Below are 20992 nucleotides of genomic sequence, written 5' to 3' on the forward strand. Positions count from 1 at the left end.
GCCATCTAATATTGTTCTTACAAACTACGTTAGAATAGCAAATTATATTTTACGTGTTGTGGATTGTGACGTCGTGTGGGCGTGTAGATAGACATCAATATTTTAAAGTAATTCAGATTTAAAACCATAAAATGGAGACAGTATGTTCCAAATGTGTCGTACTCAGACCATGATTGCTCAGATGGATTACCTGCTATGAAAAAAGTAGATCTTATTGGTGTATCAAAACTATACCTATCATTTAAAGTGCTTGGCAATGAATATTTCTACAAAATGTTAGTAAGCGAAACTTATGCTGAAGAAATATTCTTTCGTTGTAGAGGAGTAATCAAGAATAAATGTCTGTAAAGATGTGACTAGCTGAAATGAGACTATTTTTTTATTTTAAATGGGTACAATCCAAATATCTGTTCTTCAGGACTACTGAAAAACTGCTTCTGTTTAAAGCAGTGTGTTTTTCTTCTCATATGAGCAGGACCTGTTTTCTTCTCATTCTACAATTTACAATAAATTCAAAACCTTGAGAACCCAATCATCATAAACAATTACACCTGTATTAAAATCTGTTCAGTTATACCACAGAAAGGATTTCTTACTTGATGAACTGGTCAGGTTCTCAGAGCAGTGAGTATGAAGATGACTGTCTTCTGTAATGTTGTACCTTGTACTTTGACCAAGATGCATTCTGTCTACATCATCAGTGTTATTCTTTGCCCTGATGATCGAGGCAGTATGCACCTCTGAAATTATGGTAAATTTCTGCCAGACTAAATAGCACAACATCCCAGTAGACAGTCATTTTTGGAACACAAAATGTTTAGCAGTACCTTTTTTAACTTTATCATATGGGAACAGGTAATTTGGGCATGGAAGGTAGAAATATCTGACCCATACTGTCATATTCCAGTGTATTCCATATTTGGTTACGTTCTGGTTGAACTGAGTGAAAATGACAAATATCCTAGGTAGAATACTACTAGTACAGGAATATGGAGCAGATATCCCTGTGGAATGGAAGACATAATAATACACAACACTGTCTCACTTTAAAAACCTTGTATGTCTGATTGCTGTCAGATTATAATATTTAATGTTTTCTAAACATAAAATTGCCCACTATGTGTTTAAATAAAATATAACTCTACTACAGATAGTGCCCCTAGCAGCAATTTCAAAAACCTTATATGAAAGTTTATATAATACTTGTACTACGTTCTGGAAAATTTAGTGATTCATACATATGAGGTTTTAAAAGCAAGCTTCTGATACATGGAACAATATTCATACTCATTGTGAATTATATATATAACATTTTATTTAAATCCCAACATCTATCTTATATACATAACATTTTAAGGTCAAACTTTGATGAATATATTATATTACATTATATTATGATATTTTTGGAAATAAATACCAGTGATAGACTGATGGGAACTTGGCCCATGTTATGCTTCAGTTGGGAGGAGTCGGTTGCAATGACCCTAACCAATCACAAGCAATTCTATATGCATTCCTGATTCAGTCACACAATTAATTTTTTTAAGTTAAAATTGTTTTTATAAAATACTAATATTTATCCATAAATTAGGACATAGTTCTTATAATGTGACTTTCATTCATCTTAAATCACAGTTTAGACTTGAAAATGTTAAGGCAAACCAATAACATGGACTGTTTATTTGTCACCTCAGCCGATAATAGGTAGAGCTATTACCGTCGCATTGCAATATTAATTGAGATGAGATTTAAAAATATATTGCTTTACTACAATTTCATATTTCTTTATTTATGGCTCTTGTTGATTCCCATAAAGGCAACACTTGAAAATAATTGACTCACTTCACATTTTCACTACTTTCAACAGTTTCTGTTACAAGATTTTATGTCAAGAATGAAAATGTTTCTCAACTATTTTCTGACTGTTTTCAAACACACAACAAAGGATCTATGAACTGGTATGTCTTATTTGCACACCCAGGCTAAAGCCAGATAAGGCCACCCAGTTAAAGCTGCAGCTACTTAATGTAGCTCTCTCTTGTAAATTCCATGTGTCACACTTTCATAACACTTTACTCTGCTGGAAACATTTCAAAAATTCATTAACAGGCTGTGCTCATAATTGATGGAGTCCAATTGCAACCACAGGAATATTTATTAATACTGCAATATAAACCATTTTGTAAATACAATCTGATGACGATGTCAATATCTACTTAAAACACAAAACAGACATATTCAATGCCATTAGAGAAATGATTTCTTACTTCTATATATCTGTGCTATTCTTATGTACCCAAGACACTCAAAATAAATGCTTTTTTAATTTTTTTTTTAAATTTATATATTCTTTGCAAGTTTTAAGAAAGAAAATACATATCCAATGATTCAATTAGAATGGTCAGTTGTATAATCTATTTTGTAAAAGTGCACCTCTTCAGAATTTAAACTAATAAGAGAAAAAGAAATGCTCTTTTGTGTTAAAAATCACCGCTACACCTTCCTTCCACTAACACATTAATTGCCATGGGGAAAGATTCATTGATGCTCTAGTGTTGTAAATTAACTACTATATCTGCAGAATATGGTCTCATTAGGATTAGAACATTCCTTGCCCTGAGCCATGTTGTTCTAACAAAGCTGACAAACATATAGTCAAAGAAACAAAAATATAGTCAATCAAATTCTACTTGATTGGCAGACATCACTTAGCTTAAGAGTACAAGAAACAATATGCTTAAAGTTTAAATAGTTGCATGGAAAGTTTTTAAATAATTCTTGTCCACAAACTTCCCAAAAATAACTGCCTTTGCTTAAAACAGATGAATTAAGAAATAAAATTTTAAGATTGTAAGATATGTGGCAATATAATGTTGAACTTCCAGGGCAATAGGTCTAACAGTTTAACTTCATTCTTCACTTGTATTTCCCATTACAATCATTCACCTTTCATCACATTTCAAACCAGAGCCCTTGTAATCCAAACTGTGACTCATGTAATATGTTAATAAGCAATTTAAACAGTGAACCTTGCAATAAAAAATGCAAACTGCATATGTATAAACAAAAATAAAAAGGCTGTCACTGAAACTCATAATCCTTTGGAATAAATTCTTATTTACTAAAAGCCACTTACTCTACTACAACAGTCCTGCTCCCGCAGTATAGAGTTCTCTGTTGTGCGTTTCGACTAGTTTCTTACAAAAAATATATATTATGACATCTCATTAGACTAAAACAGGTACAAAAAAATATTTGTGTCTGTGTGTGCAGTGACCTAACACATCATAGAGTTCTCTCATTTTTAAAAATACTTCTTTTCGTTAACGGCACATCAGTAAAGCACCGTAGTTATGTTGCACATATCCCCTTACTGCTGGGCTCTTACACTTGCAAACTAAACATCAGATTGTCCATGCAATGTGCAATAACCATCATCTCTTAAGTGGAAAATAACAGAGCATAAATTACTTTCACACAAAAACAAAAAATTATAATAATAAGAGTCATTTAACTGTGTTCAGATTATGCATGTCCATTATTCAGTTTAATTGAAGAATAAAACAATAGATACAATATTTCTGCTATAGAAAATTTGCAGTTGCATTTTCATTAAGCACACTGTTCCAGAAGATGAGTTATATGCTTGATCTTAATGAATACATGCAGTTTCATGTACAATACTAGATTATTGCATAATGTATTTGATTCTTGGAAAAAATTCTGTGTTACTTTCAACACACACTTTGTTTGCCACAGAATTAATACGGCACTAACATAGCAATTCTGCTATTAAAGGTCTTAGGTATGGGTATCAGTCCGCTGTCAATAGAATTCAACGTTATGATGGGTGGCACACAAAGGTTCACTCAACAGTAATAGTAGCGATTCGCTTCACCCTTTTCCCTCCACGATGATGTCGGTGTCGATGGTGTCGCTTCAGATGGTGCTTCCTACGTTTCTCAACTTTACCATCTTCACTACTGCCTCCATTACAGCTGCCATTTCCTACAGAACTTGAGCTGTATGAATCATCCATTTGTCGCTTTCGTGATCGAGTTAATGGTCCTTCCAACCTGTCACTGGATTGACCGCCAGTCACAGACGCTGCACCCGATACTGATACACAGTCACTATCACACGACATGCGCTTGGTGTTTTCTCTTAAGGGACTAATCTGTTGTTCTTTCTGCTGTTCCTCTGAGATAATGCACACAGATACTGCATCATCATTTGAAGAAAACCTTTCCCCTGCCTCAACACTGATGCCACCAGAGATTCTTCCAGTAACATTTTCAAACACTTCTACACTTCCTTGACTTGAAATGTCTTCAAACAAAGGAACACTTCTCATCTCTTCAGGTCCTTCAGTCTTCTTCCACTTTGGTGAGAAGATGACTGGCTGTGCAACCTCAGTTGATTCTCTAGCAATGTTTTTTGATCCTTCACCAGGGGACCTAGAGCAGTGGCTAGAGTCATCTGATGAAAGGCTACAGAGGTATTCACGTACACGAGCTTCCCCAAAGTTGAACACTTTACCACTATCTTCTTGTGAACTGCTGACACGTTTACGTTTTAGCAATCCACCACTTACAGATGTTGTTGATCCTGAAGGATTCACCTTCACTGGTGTCTGGATGGATGAGTTACCTGCAAATGTCAAATTCATAGCCTATATTGTCTCTGTTCGTGTAATATCTGCACCGAAACTTCAAAACTGAAACCTATAGCAAATAAATGTTTGTATAAGGTGAGTTGCCCATCAAAGCAATAAGACACATGATGAATGCTTAACAGACTGATGCATGTATTTCCTTTGATGCCTGCCTGCCAATATGATAGGCACATATATCTTGTAATGTTTATCATAAGAGATAAACAGTGTGTGTCTGAGGTGATTGCTATTACAAAGTATCATAAGCCAAAATAAAAGATGTTCCAGTATCTGTAATTTCTTTAACCATTGTGTGGGAGAGTATATATGTTTATGGAAGTGGTAATTCAATTCAATTAAACAATACAGAAATTTGCACTATTTTCGCACAAATTATCGACTACCTTCCTATTTCATACAAATGCACTCTTTTGAAAATCAGATTTACATAACAGAAATGCCAAAATTTCTCAGTTTAATTATCAGATTATAGCCAAAGTCAACCTGTCACTTAAAGGTTTAATTCCAGAATGTGGTAAACTAATGGTTTAAGCTAATGTTTGCAAACTGACAAAGTACTTACGTTTTTCTTAGAAAAAGCACAAACATTTTGACATGGTATGGGAAAACAAATATGATATCACAGAACATTAATTGGGTAAGCCGATTGAAGTACTAGCAGTCACTGAATAAATATTCAGACTGTTGAGACTAAATACTTGAGGAGTAAAAATGGAAAAATATGAACAGATAAAATTACATATGAGGGGGTGAAGGAAAGGGAAAAATCCTCAAGATTATGGAAAGATTCTTATGGTCTAAAGGTGGAAAACCGCAGAATTTCCCAGAGTACTGTAGCTGCAACTACGGAAAAAATGTCACAAAACAACAAATATATCATAGGATGGAAGAAAAAATAGGAATGTGATCATAAATTTGGGTATATAAAAGGACAGACTTGAGTAAAACTTTTAAAATTGTATAAGATGACATCTTCTGAAATGAAATTACAATATCCCACCTGAAGAACTGGATGTAGAGAAGCTACTGGAGGTAGAACAGCTGCGAGCATCAGTTGAAGATTTCTTCATGCGTCTCCTTTGTGCCAACTTGGCATTCATAACATCCTGGCCACAATAAAATATCTGTTAGCTTGTTGCAATCACATTTCACAACAGTCAGAAGTGACTTTCAAAGAAACAGGCATATAAAATGAAAAGAATGTCCCTGGAAAGCACTCATTAGCCCCACAGACTACTGTAAGTAACAACTGCTATGAAAATGTTGGAGAAACAGAAAGCTTTACTTGATCACAAAATAAGAAGCTGGTTTTGTTCAACATGCCCATACTCAACAATTCTTTCTAGTGAAACTGATAGCACTCACCTATTATTTATATTCAGATAAACTAAATCCTGATTTCCTTTAACCTCTTCATTAGTCCATTTATTGGAAACTCCCACCCGCTGACATGAGTGAAACAATATTAAAAGGAGCTAATTTACTTCTAGAACAAGAATGACCATTTCACTCAAATTCTAAAAACCTCACAATACCCAGCAGTAAAATACTTTAAAAACCATTATTAAAAATCAGTTCTTAGCCATTGTTTCTTCCTGTTCCAGTAATTTCTTTGGATAATTACTCACTGTATTGATATCTGTTATCACACCTCTCTTCCAATATATTCAACACAATAATAACTTTATGATGGACAGAGTATGTATATAAACAGACTACCGGAAGAGAATTCACACAACTGACCTGTAGCCTGAAACCTTCTCGATGTGCTTGGAGGAAAGCACTGAATGTCTGCTTCACACCCATTTCTGCTGATCGAGCCGAGGATCCAGAAGTAAGGACGTCTGGAGTCACGAGTGGTGTTGCAGGGTAGAGTCTGAAATTATTTCCTTGTAACCACTCATTGTTACGTAGATCGTTTATCTGCAGTCTCTTCCTGGGGTCAACTGTGAGCAGACCTGTAACAAGGATCACATGTATCAATACATTTCTTTAGCATGTACTGCGTAACATTCCATTTTGGAGCTGTTTAAATTAAGTACATGACATTTTTCTTATACAAATTAGTTTTTCTTAGGCAATTAGTTCATTTAACAAACATTATCTGCAATGTATGATAATATGAGGTATAAATAACATAACTCAAACCCATAGCATTTAGAAGAAAGTATTTCCTATTATTTGAGAATGTCTTAGTCTCATTCATTCGATAGTCCATACACTCACCTATCCACCTCCTCCAATCAATCCAAACTCAAAAATTTTATTTACACAGATATAAAATGGAAAAAAACAGTATCAAAATGAGGTTCCACAGATGACACAGACAGAATATGGTCTGTGAAGACCATTTTATATTAATTTTACATTATTTAAAAAGAATTGCTGTTGTGGTTTCTAATACAATTTTGTTCATAAACAGAGTTTAAGGAAAATTAAATAAATTTGTCAACTAAGTTAGTGTGACCCAATGATTCATAATTCTCCTGTCTACTTTGAATTTTTACATATTTATGACAATGCTTACCTTTGGTCACATACTTGGCTTGTGCAGAGACATGAGTCCAGGCATCATCATTGAAATTAAATTCTCCTCCCTTGATCCTGGACATTACAGCTGCTGCACTGTCATCTCTTGACCGGGCATGAAATGGGACGCGGCCAGACAACATAGTATACTGTAAATAAAATATAATGTGAGATTTCAGATTTTAATGACAGCAAGAATGAAGATGGCTGTCATCTGGGTTGTTTCCCCATGTAGTCTGGTAGAAGTTTACCAACATTTCAGAGGTGTTTGCTGCCTCCATCATCGGGGCAACAGGGCACACCAATACAGAAGACAGCCATCTTAAAAGTAAGTATAAACCAGTATGTTTCATATTAATATGCATTTTCTATTTCTCCCTACCAATAAAATTCTAATGCAATCTTGATATGACTGTCTTAATCCCTCATGCGCTCCTTAACTTGTGGAACGCTACTTATAAATGAACACAATTCAGTAAAATTACTTAAGCTCTTAACTTCAACACTATATACTGACAGCAGCCTCTCATGTAAGCATCCCGTGCCATAGCTGCGCAGTCTGAGGCATCATGCTTCGGACCGGTGATACGGAATGCGCGCTGGTTCAAGTCTCGGGGGAAAAGAAATTTTCTCATGAGCTTTCGACCAGTGTATGGGACCAGTGCCAACCCAGCATCGTGAGGAAATTGGGGAGCTACAATGGGTAGCGTAATCCGGTCATGAAAACTAGCAATGGCTGGGGGTTCGTCGTGCTGACCACACGTCACCCTATATCTGGTTGGATGATCGTTCACCTCTGCTTAGGCATGTGAACGTGAGGCCAGCAGTCAAGCTAGTCGACTTTGGCCCTCTGGAGCTGTTACGCCACGGATTTCATTTCAGCCTCTCATATAAATGTTATTTTAATCCTCTGTTAAGCATTCTTCCATTCTCACTTATTTTATACATTTTTATCTTGCTAGAGTACTCTGAATGAACTCACCAAGATAACACCCAGGCTCCACAGGTCACAGTTCTCATCATAACCATCAGTGCCATTACTGAGCACTTCAGGGGCAGCATAATGCATAGTATAACAGGGCGTGAACATAACCTCTTCCTCCTTCTTCAGTCTTGCAAACCCAAAGTCCACAATCTTGATATCAGCCTGGTCTGAATTATCAGTGAAGAGTAGATTCTGTAAGCAGATACAAAAATGGTTGCCCATCAATGTTAAAGATAGTTCTTTTATTGAGCAGTGGGTTAATCACATAAAAGATTAAACTTTGTTTTATCAGATCTACATTGCATTTTTGTTTTCTTGATCCTCGTAAACAACTGCATGGAATTATTTGGAATAATTTATGTATTTCATCTTAATGCATTTGTGAATATGGGATAGCACAGCAGTGAAACGTCTGCACTTGTTTCAAGCTGCTTATATAAGTAATGAATGCCTAGAGAAACAACAAAAAGCAACATGATTCCTGTATAACATCAGCAGTTTGGTAGATTTTAAGCATATTGATCAATGAATAAATAAAACAATCAGTCAAATAGATGCAATGTACAAATATAAACAGCTATGGATGGAACATATTTCTGAGATGGAACATGAAACATTAACAAAGAAAATTTTACATTAAAAATCACAAGGTTCCAGACAGAAATGCTTCCTAAGTAAGATGTTAGAAGATGAAAGCTAATTACAGAATGGAGGTAAAAGAGGTCAAGGGTAGGATAAAATCAATGATGATGCTCCCATACCTCAGGCTTAAGATCTCGATGTACAACTCCACGAGAATGCATGAAGCCAACAGCTGAGATGAGTTTCCTCATAATCTGGCTTGCTTCACTTTCAGTGAAATGATCCTGCCTCCTAATTCTCTCCAATAGCTCACCACCATGTAACAGCTCCAAGACAAGGTATGTATGAGCCTGCAAAAACAGAATTGACACCTCAAATAATTTTGGATTAAAAACATATTTCATTATACAATCATATACCATGATGCTACACTGTTCACAATTATGTAACTTCTTGTAACTTAAATTAATTATGAAGTGTGAAATTAAACAGAAAACATCTAGAAACTAAAATTGTAAATCTATAAGCCAGCAATTTAGCATGAAAATATCTTATTTGCTTCAGAAACGTTGGCCTTACCAGGCACAAAATTTCCCAGTCTTTTCAGTCTTAAAATACTACCATATCTCCACATTTTCACAAACTAGAAATTATAAAGAAGAGAGAATAATGTGAAAAACTGATGAAATAATTTTAGAAATTCCATTAATTAAATAGAATTTCCATACCAAGAAAGTAATTTCCTTTGTTAAGAGCAATACAATTTGCCTTAATTATTTTTTGGCAACTGTTGTTATAATTAATATTTTATAAAAATTGCAAATACTCTAATAAACCATGTTCAATTAAACTAAAATTTTCATGCATGCATCATATTTTTTGTAAAGTTGTTTACACATTTACATACAAATTTATCAAAATTAGCATCACAGATCTAACTGCTTCACCACAAAATTTTATGACAAAGTTGTGTAACATCTTTTACTATTGAACACTCAGTGCAACTTCCATGTTGGATAAACTCACCTCATCATGATACACTTCATGGAGCTTGACAATATTTGGGTGGCCCTGACAGGCTCGCAGTAAGTTTATTTCATTTGTGCAGTCAATTTTTCGACTCACAATTTTAACTGCAAATTCCTGTCCTGTCTGTCGGTTTATGCATTTACGACACACCGAGAAACTCCCATCTCCAAGTATTCCTTCTTTAAGATTTAACTCATAATTCTGGAAGAAAGGAGAGTCCTGCAAAAACAACAAACTCATTAAAACTATCATACAGCACTCAATAAGAGACTGATAAGTTTCCAAAGGTACAAGACTACAGTAACTAATGCTCCAAAAATATAATATAATATAAAGATACAAACAATCTGAATACATTTTATTTATATGACTAACACAACCTCCTTTCCCAGTGGCAATACAATATCACATCTGATGAATGTTGCATCATTATAAAATGTACCCCAAATCTTAATCCACATGATTTAAAAAATACAAAGCAAGTATGGTCATTAAGAAACTAACACTTTATTGCTTTTTAAATGTACATGGTATAGTATATAATTATATAAATTGAAGTTCTGAGATACACCACAGTTGCTATATGTCCATGTTTCCACAGACTCAAATGAGTTTGCTTTTTATGGATTTTTTAAATTTTGGGATATATGATAGCCCTTTTATGACTGAAAATCAAAGTAAAAGGTCCTAGTGTAATTATCAGGTAAATACAGCATATAAGATACTACCTGGAAATACTTAACATTTATATACAATGCACTAACAGATAAAGAGACTATTTGCTACAGCTTTTTGTCACCATCTTCTCTTAATACATGGCACATTTAAAGCAAACATCTTCTTAAAAATTAATGAAGATATATTATCACTTACCCTAAACTTGCAGGACAAAAGATGGGCCGTGTTTGGACGTTTGTCTGCATTAGGCTGAAAAATTTCGTCACTCACTACATTTTCACTAAAAAGGACCGATGGTGCCACATATGAGTATCCCTGGAATAACAATCAGTGCATAGGTACAGTTTCACACATCAAAAGTAAATAAGCAAATTCTCATACAATGAAACATTGTTGTTACAATTTTTATAATATCAACATCATCACATAATTATACATTGTATAACTAAAAAGACATTGGGTTCTCTTTATTCATAACATAGGTTTTCAGGAGTTAACAACCTCCATGTCCCTTTTATTACCGTCTGTAATTTTGCCACGATAACCACTATTTTGTTAACACCTGACATATCCACTTTTTAATTTCCAGTACCTGTTATAAAAGCTCAGGAAGTTTAAGAGAAAAACTAGTAAGAAGCACTAAATTCAAAGTGTAACAAATAACTTGTTCCCACCTTAAATATTTTGTCAAAATTTGGAGGCACAATGGCAGGCGAGTCAGTAGGAATCATCCTGGTGAACTCATCAGAAAAGTTGCTGACATCCAGTTCGTTTGTTATCCTGGGTATAAATGGAGCTGGAATTGCCTTCTGTGCCAGTTCATCCCAATTTGTTCCCTGTGGGGTAAAGCACAAGCAATAAATAACATGCATAACATAATAAATAACATACGAAGAAGATAATTCAAAACTAAAACATTCATATATGTTAAGGTAACAAATATGCAGTTGGGAAAAGACCTTACTTTGAAGAATGGATGTCTTTTGAGTTCCTCAGCATCCTCTTCTCCTCCCCCTAAACGTTTTCGTGGATCCTTGACCAACAATTTAGATATGAAGTCTGCCACATCAGGGGACAAATCGTCTGGGATAGGAGGATTTGTTTTAAGTATTCGGCTGCAAAAGAGAAATTCACTATTCTATTTTCCATTATAAATATATAAATTAAAAAAAATCATTTGTAATTATTGTTTACAAAGGCATTCAAATTCCATTCAGGTATAGAATTTCACAGTTCTATGCACAGTACTTTTAGCTTCCAGATCTTACTTTGCATTTAGAGCATGACATGATTTCAACTTTTACATTATAGAAAGATCTGACTCACCAAATTTACAGAAACTCTGAATACTTATTACTGAATGGCTCACTAAGACGTCCATGTATAAAGTAAAACAAGTTCAGAGTGTTACATTTATTACACTGGATTAATAGAAAGTAGCTGTTCTTTAAACTCTGTCTAATAAAATATTAAATTTTAATAAATGCTGTAAACCACATTTTCTTTTGCTAGCATCAATGGCTATACTTATTCATATAATTCATTACAAAAACGTGTAACTTCTGCCTTTAAATGTTTTCCCTTAAATGTTCTTCTGTGTTTCACATTCTTATCAGATTATGCTCCTAAGACACACTTAAAGGAAAACCATACACTTACAAGCCACACAATTTCTCTTCCTTGAAGGTTTTAATAAAGGCCCAGAAAATATTATAATATGAGCAGTTAATCTAGTCCACATGCCTAATTCCTGAAAAAGTGACATATAGCAAAACAACTGATATTAGTAGCTCACCGAGATATTTCCTGCTGAGAGTTTGTTGCTCCCTCAACAGTAAAGGGAGATGCCCCTGTTAAAAGTTCATATGTAAGAACACCAACACTCCACCAATCCACAGCCTGAAACAAAAGAAATCTGAGGTAACAACTTCAATAAATTATTGGTGGTTATAATAATTATTTTCTTTTAGTGTTCAAAAAGAGTCTGCAGACACAAATGAGTAATTCCCTAGTGACAGGGGCAAAACAATGCACCTCTAAAACACAGGTAATCTTCTATAAGACTATATAGCACATGTATTAACTGAAATGGCATAATAGACAGCTTGCCTAGTACTTTTTAAAGTACTGTATAAAGCCCAAAAGTCCAGTTAATATAACATCATCAGAACCCCTTAGAATTTTTTGGTATGAGTTTCATGTGTCACTGTATTATGTAACATACATAAAAATGCAAACATATTCTTCAGTTAATGCAATATCTGCATTTTAGAACTTATACATTTGGTTACTTTGTTTTCATCAATTACAACATGGTCTCAACTTAGCTTAATATTACTGAGAATATAACAGTATTGTCGGCAATTTAATTCAATCCAATAATGTCACAATAAATATTCAGAACTAATATGTCTCTCTGTGCCTGCAATTTGTAATAATACTGCTAAGTATGTCATAACCTCATCAGATCTGTCTGCATTAATAACAACCATTATCTTACTTCATTGCCACTTGTACCTGCATAACAAATTCATCACCTTGTGCTAGGTAATGAGGTTATACCTCTGATGTTCAACCAAGCTAAAAGTAGGACAGCTATGGAGAAAATTTTCAGAGGGAGCAAGTGAGAACATGTTCACTTTCACTGCTGGTAGTGACAGTCACATGCTAGTTTCTAAATGTAAGATTTGAGGTTTTCACAGCGGTGAGTATGAACATTTCTGTCTTCTGGGTTGTTGCGTTGTGTAGTCTGGTCGATGTTAACCAACATTTCAGAGGTCATACTGCCTCCGTCATCAGGGCGATGATAGGCAGTATGACCTCTGAAACGGTGGTAAACATCGACCAGACTACACAGCGCAACAACCCAGAAGACAGAAATGTTCATAGTTTCTAAATGCTGAAAATCTTATATTCTTCCATGCACATCCTCCTGTACTCTTAATAATAACAATATTCCTTTTATGATGTCAAGTTATTCAGAGACAAGACACAAAATCTTGCAAAGAGTCTTACTGTTTCTTCCCTCAATAAATCTAAAAATGTAAAATACTTCAAGTATTATGCCTGAAAATGTGGTTACTGAAGTTAAAAAAATATCCACATAAATTAAAATTGGTTGGCTTTTAACTTTCCAAATTTGGCACAAAGGGTTTCGTTGTCACAAATTTACACAACAGGAGAGAGAGAGAATTTTCAGGAGGGAACTGTCTTGTAACAGAAGATTCGATAAGTGTTTTTATTTTGTGACTTCTTTCTGAAATAATCTTCAGTTAAGTTTACTTAGAACAAGAATTTGTCATGAAATGTGTATCTATTAAGGGTTTTAAAATACTTTAAGAAATATAATAAACAATGAATTTTGCAACATAAAACATTACAAAACTTAATTTTGCTCTCAAGCATGAAATGACTATATGCAATTTCCAGATAATTCAAAGACAACAAACACTACCATTTGGTTTCTTTTCTTTACAATAGGGAATTCCATTAACCATAAATGATCAAGTTCCAACTTTTCTACATCTTCACTTTCACTTATTAAAAATTCTCAGTCATGCATAAATTTACTTCATACGTTCATAAGAACAGATAATGTAACTAAGGAAGGAATGGTGTGGCACATTGCAAGTTGCTCAAGCACTGTGTCTATTGACCTACTTTTACCAGCATCAACCATGAGTCATGTTATTAGCTGATACATGATCAATGCGACATATGACATCAACTACACACAATGCCATATATTACATGTAAAACTTGTATCACACTTAGCAGCATGTAAATACCTTCAGATGTTACAATAACTCAACAAAATGTCTCTTCTGTCCCCAAACAGATCCTACTTCTTGAAATGAAGTTAGTATAACAAGTGCACTATGAGGAGGCCATGTCTGTCTGTCTGTTAATATTCTATACCCTATTTAACAATACTATATCTTCTGAAGAGGTTAACATCAAACGATGTGGAAAGGATAATAATTTTGCACTGAGGAGGAAATGGGTGAGTCTCGTTTCGACTTCAAATCTGACTGAAGAAAATTACAAAACCCACAAGTAACATCAATCTAGATAGGCAATATAACTGAGATGTTAACTAAGCTTCTTTCTAATACAAGTAAGAAATGTTGATCAGTACACAAGAATAACCTTTGCATCTATGATTATCTAATTTTCAATTACTTGTTAATATTGGTCTTCCAGATTGTAATACTGTGTACATTTGTAGATAGATACCAATGTTTCAGAGGAACATACTGTCTCCATCTTTATGTCCGAAGATACAACAGTATATTCCTCCAAAGACCAAAATTGATATCCTAACAATGGCAAGCTCCTTAAATTTTTTATAAGTTGTTTCTTTCTACCTGAACTGTACAAACCAGACACCTTGCATCAATGACACACAAATTATACTGTTAAACAATCCTGGGAATGGGTGGAACATTAATAACCCCCTTGAAATAAAATCAATTTCTGGATCCAATTGCAGGAATAGGATCTGACATGACATGGCTGCCTGATAACTGTGATACATAAATAAAAAAAAAAAATTCTACATGACAGACCATTCATTCATATGAACAGTAACCTGGCTGCCATATCTGGTTAATGTACTTTACCATCATGACAAAATGTTGAAGCTACCACGTAATAAAACTCACAGCTAATACTGATTATCTCCTGTGACTTGACCCATTTATCTACTTACCCACATCTTAGCCTCAATAAGGGTGTAAATAGAGCATTCTTGATGTAAAAAAATAAAGAGCACTGATATTGAAGGGTGAAAGTAAACAGCATATAGTCTGTTACCAAACTGTACAGGAAAGGTGGAAACTATGAATTATCAGGCAAATTGTTGATTGACATTCAGGAGTTCGTGGTTTTATTCTGAGTGCAGAATTAAATTCATACGGACTTCAAGAAGACTTTAGACACTGTCTTGATAAATGAGGTAAGGGGGCCAATGTTCCTTCAAATCCTTTCACTCATATAAGACAATATGTCCATTACACAAAATACAAGAATATGGATGGAGAAAGGACCACTCCATTCACTCTATAACACCTAAAGATTGAATGTATTACTTTCCAATTCCATTAACACCAGTTTTAATCACATTCTAAGACATTAATGACTATTAAGAATTGCTCAGAATAAATCTGTTATAAGAATGTATGTAAATTAAATATAAACATGATCATTAAACATTAATTAGTTCAGAATCTGGTTATTCTAGCTCCATTTCACTTAATTCTGATGTCTAGTATAAAAAAGGAAAAGATTGTTTCATTGATTGTGAAAATGAACTGCACCTAATCATTCATCCACAAAGTATTTGTTAACTTTAACTAAATTCATTACAGCATCGAAGTACAATTGTAACAGGTCATTTAAAAATGGTCTATCAGCTACAAAGACTGTTAAGAATTGATAATGATAGCACAGTCCCCAAACAAACTGATTGGGCAACATAAAAGTAACATTTTGGGCAGATCTACTGCAGTTAATCATGAAACATAATAAGAGTCTTACATAACAAATGCTTCATATTTATTACAAATCAGGTCACTCCTGCTTTCACAGAACTTGACAGTTCATTACCATGTTAAAAGCAGTTAGATGCTATATTTAACTAGATCTATTCCTTGAGGTCTCTTAACCAAATTGTGTATGCAATGTTTTGTTTCTTCCAGGTGAGTTACATGTCACGGCCATCATACACTTTGTAAAAACTGAAATTATATTTATAAAAACAGCATGTTCACACCTGTATGACAGAACTTTCTCTTATCACATACATGCCAGTACGTTATTTAACACAAGCACAAACCACCTTGATAATTCATAAGTTATTATTTAATTCCTCTCTACTGATCCAAATTAACCCCTTTCACTGTCTGTTAGGCAAGAGCATGCCTGCCACACTTTCACAAAAGTAATGTTTCCTGCTCACAACACACATCAGCCCCACCCAAAACCTGACCCAAATTGCTTGTGATCTTGACCAACAACATTCAATTGCAATTACAAATACAATGGTTTAACATGTGCTACATAAAACTCCCGTCCTCTCATAAAACAACTGAATGCTGAGGTGTAGCAATTAGCATTCCAGTACGAGAATTTTAAACCCAGCATGATAAACAGTTAACTTGAAGTTTTCTCACAGTTTTCTTCTGCAATGAACAGGCTTTCTCAATTAGTAAAGTGACTTGGTATGGGCTAGATAACCAGGATTTTTATTCCTGGAAGTAGAATTTTTTATCATGATGACCATCCTAGATCTGGCACTCACCCAGTCTTCTATTCACTGGGTACAAGAGGCTATTCTGTAAGAGTACACTGGCCAAAGTATGCAGCTAACAACTCACCTCTTCCATCCTAATTAACTAACTAACTATAAGCCTCCATGAAAAAGTACACATGCACAGGTAAAACCATACCTTAACTTTCCCAGCAACTACTAGGGCAGTACCTTTATACAAATCAATACTGCCTCCTTAATTAAAATGCCTCTGTTCTCAGCTATAATCAGACTCATTTTGACTAATTAGGTTGATTAATGCTTAAAATTATGTGAATGCTAAAATAAATTATATATAAATGGGTAAAAATCTGTATACAACATGCACTATTACATACTGATGCTCAGACATAATAAAAATTTAAGATGCTTAAATTGTAAATAATAAAGACTGGAAACACAAATTGTTTTTATATCCACCACTAATCTGATTGAATATTACCAGATTCCTAAAAAATGCTTCATCTTACAAAAATATGTACACAACATACGAGGTTATGTATCTGAAACTCATAATTGTGATTATAATTATTTGAAAGAAATTTTTGTACCTAATTCCTTGAAGCAGTCTTTCTTGAAAAGCTGATAATCAACACATTTACAAAACAGCAACTGAATTGATAAAGATAATTTTAGGATGGTGCACTTCTTTTGTCACAGTCAAGGTCAGTGGTCTGACCCTGTTGGAACAAACGGGTACTGCATGAATTGCCACTTGCAATGGACTTGATTGAATAAAAGGCCTTGATGAAAAAGTAGGTCAGGTTGTAGATTCTCAACTGTTACAAAACACAGTTGTGTGATGAGATATTTACTTCCATTTTCTTACCAGTACCTATGAGGTCTGTAAAGAAAATCTCAGTAACAGGCTATTTAGACAGAACATTAAAGATTCAAAAACCAAAGGAGGTCACTGTATCCAGCGTTAACCTTCAGTAAACAAAAGCTGTGTGCATAACGTGGCCCAAGCTGAAGAACACTAGCTATAATTCTATAAGTCCACACATTTTGTCTCGTAATTCATGTCATATGATGACTGCCCCTGAAAATGTTAATTTCTTTTGTTTATCACGTTTTAACTGTTTGTTTTCATAACTGAATTACCCACATTTTTATTACCAAGATTAACCTGTACATGGCTCCATAGTTTACTTCCTAACTCCGCTAGTTGGTTATCAGATAAAGCTAGCTAAACTGTTTATTCATGATATTCCCTAATTAAATAAGTAAATTCAGTACTTTAGAACTAAATTTAAACTAACTTAATAAACACTTATGTTAGTGAAACATCTTCCACACCAGACAAAATTCTCATCTGTGAAAATGGAGTAAATGACATGAATGTGATATTTTATGAGCTGCAAACTATCTGTTACATCTGCCCTTTTGAACAAAGTTTCTGGAGATGGCCATAGTCATTAGGATTATATTAATGTGCAGGGGACACAACAAATCCCAGTTTATATCTGCAAGCATTTATAGAAATAATTCTTTATTTATACAGTGAAAATGTCTAGTCCTAATTCATATGGCCATGAAGAAAAATATTATGAAAACTTCTACATATAAGAAAGTATTACATCTGATTCTTGCAATTTCACATGATAGCTTGTAACTACTGTGCCTACTTTGAGCCCACAAGGCCATCCTGTCTGATACCAAGGTTGGCAACTTAAATTGTGTAAGATTTGAGGTTTTCACAGCACTGAGTATAAAGATTTCTGTCTTCAACTTGAATTGTGTTATTCAATCTTACATTAAAAGTTAACTCTGTCAGAATTGTAAAAACAATTGTTTTTGTCTAAATGCTAACTAACAGCAAAGTTAACAGATCATTACAGCACATTTTTTTCAGTCTATTGACGTCCCTAATTATTCTAGATAACAGGCCATGATATACAATTGCCTGGTCTCTGAGAATGTATCGCAGTACAACAAAATATGCAAACTTTAAATTGTTAACAATCTTAACAACATAACTATCTCTATGACAGTAGAACTATAAGGTGAAATATTGACAATACCACAGCCCACTACTGGACATTTCACTGCACCAGTTCCATTCACATTCCACCTTATCTATTCATGTTACTCTTCCATCTCCTTTAAAGTCTTGCAAGTGGCTACTTTCATCACAAACTAGATTGTAACATACAGGGAGCAGATATCGTGAGACTGATCAAAAGCAAAAGGTTAGCCTGGCTTATCCATGGTGCAAGAATGGAAGGAAACAGGGTAACTAGTAGAGTGATGGGAAGAAGGATGAGAGGGAGACCACGGATGATGTGGACGAGGATGTGAGGACGATGGGAGTGAGGGGATGGAGAAGAATTGTGAATGATAGGACAGAATGGAAAAAACTCGTCGAACAAGCTAAGACCCACATAGGGTTATAACGCTACAACAACAAGAAGAAGAAGTGGCTACTTTCACTATGTAAAAGGATAAAAAGTGTTATGGTACACTGAAAATTAACCAAGCCATTTGTCCAGATTTTAATAACTTCACAAACAAACAAAACATCACACAAAATGTGATTTATGTCACCATATAGATTTCATATCTAAATTTATGTTGATTCATCAATTCTAAATACTTTGTGTAGTCAACTGTTTCTTAATGCTGTTTTCCTGATAAAAATGTCCAATGTACATATACTTTTCAAAGAACTATCGCTACACAAAATTTTACAGCTATCTACTAAATGACACTAGCGGTGCTCAACATTCAAAATTAGACTGACTACATGACATGAATCCCACTTAATGGTACCTGCACCTTGTCGTGGTGGTGGGGCTTGAGTACCTCAGTGGCGGTAGCATAGCTACTGGTAGGGCCTTCCTAGCCAGATTGGTCAAGGGGCAGAGGTCAGACTAAGACAGGTGCCCTGGTCCTCCAGGTTGGGGGTTGGTCACAAGGCTAACAACCTTGCACCGTAAAAAGGAAGATATTTCAAAACCTTAATCAAAGCCTCGGACAGACGGACCTAACAGAGGACCGAATGGAAGAGCGGAATTGAGGAGGCCATGGACCGAATACGGACCGGAGAGCCATAGAAGAAGAATAAGAACATGACATGAACAGTATCAATCTAAATATATATATGGAGACGTATCCAACATCTTGACGCTCATATCAAGTTTCATGAAAACGAAATTATGTCCAAATATGAAACAGGAGAGACACACACAACCTGCACATAGGTTTCCAAAGAAAGAACAGTGATCCTCTAGGGCTGCCATTTTTTATTGCCTTCTTGTTTTCATCAATTATTGTAAAAACGCCTGTGATCATTCAGAAGAAGTTACATAAAACCAAAGAATCTAAAGTGACCCAAGTAAAAACATCCTGACTTCTGCCTTTGGTAAACATTGACGCAAATAAGTAGGTAGGTTGACAGGGAAGATGTGCAACTAGCCATGTTGGCAACCAATTACAGTCAATATGTGGCAATTGGCTGAGTATGGGATATGGCAGTCTTATTGGAGTGAAAGAACGTGCCAGCCACATGTGGAAGTGGGTCATTTCTCTGGCTAAGCAGCCAAGGCCGGCCTTTGTCAGTAGGTCACCACACGGTGCACCAGTCAGTTAACGCAAACAACTTCTCTTGACAGGTCAGAAATTAACTTCTTAGTCCACAAAATAGTACAGTCAGTACTAGTGAAAGTAAATTTTGTATATTAGAAATAAATCATCATTGGTATAAGACAGGGTCCAACGGCAGATTTTTCAGAACACAAAGATAAACCTTCAGATTAAAAAAAACAAGGAATGTAAATCACCAGACAATTTAAATATCAACTTTTAAAAGACTTCATTCCTTAACATTACGCAATCATGTAAGATTTGAGGTTTTCACAGCGGTGAGTATGAAGATTTCTGTCTTCTGGGTTGTTGCGCCGTGTAGTCTGGTCGATGTTAACCAACGTTTCAGAGGTCATACTGCCTCCGTCATCAGGGCAATGATATTCATCTCCCTAAATGACGGAGGCAGTATGACCTCTGAAACGTTGGTTAACATCGACCAGACTACACAACGCAACAACCCAGAAGACAGAAATCTTCATTACACAATCATGTTATATGAATTCATACATTAAAATCCAAATACATTTCTGAGGAAAGAAGAGACTGAGGTATACAAATATGCAATCCACATACCAAAACTAAATCAGAAAAATATTAACAATTAATCAAAATATCC

The 20992-nt window shown here is 34.8% G+C and overlaps 1 protein-coding gene across 2 annotated transcripts in view; it reads right to left on the bottom strand.

Moving 5' to 3' along the window:
- Nucleotides 1–1297: 1297 nt before the first annotated feature.
- Nucleotides 1298–20992, bottom strand: part of LOC110839737 (ribosomal protein S6 kinase alpha-5) — a 212077-nt gene continuing 192382 nt past the window's right edge. For both annotated transcript variants that reach the window (XM_087353988.1, XM_087353987.1), the window contains exons 7-17: nucleotides 12274–12377; nucleotides 11443–11593; nucleotides 11153–11314; nucleotides 10674–10793; nucleotides 9798–10019; nucleotides 8951–9121; nucleotides 8187–8381; nucleotides 7203–7353; nucleotides 6419–6633; nucleotides 5676–5781; nucleotides 1298–4650 (exon numbers count right to left, since the gene is read on the bottom strand). In XM_087353988.1, the coding sequence (XP_087210114.1) occupies nucleotides 3866–4650; nucleotides 5676–5781; nucleotides 6419–6633; nucleotides 7203–7353; nucleotides 8187–8381; nucleotides 8951–9121; nucleotides 9798–10019; nucleotides 10674–10793; nucleotides 11153–11314; nucleotides 11443–11593; nucleotides 12274–12377 (2382 nt within the window). In that variant the 3' untranslated portion in view covers nucleotides 1298–3865. The remainder of the gene's footprint in view (nucleotides 4651–5675; nucleotides 5782–6418; nucleotides 6634–7202; nucleotides 7354–8186; nucleotides 8382–8950; nucleotides 9122–9797; nucleotides 10020–10673; nucleotides 10794–11152; nucleotides 11315–11442; nucleotides 11594–12273; nucleotides 12378–20992) is intronic.

Source organism: Zootermopsis nevadensis, unplaced genomic scaffold (genome assembly GCF_977971745.1).
Source record: "Zootermopsis nevadensis isolate Lab colony 2312 unplaced genomic scaffold, Znev_1.0 Znev_ptg000022l, whole genome shotgun sequence".
NCBI lineage: Eukaryota > Metazoa > Arthropoda > Insecta > Blattodea > Termopsidae > Zootermopsis > Zootermopsis nevadensis.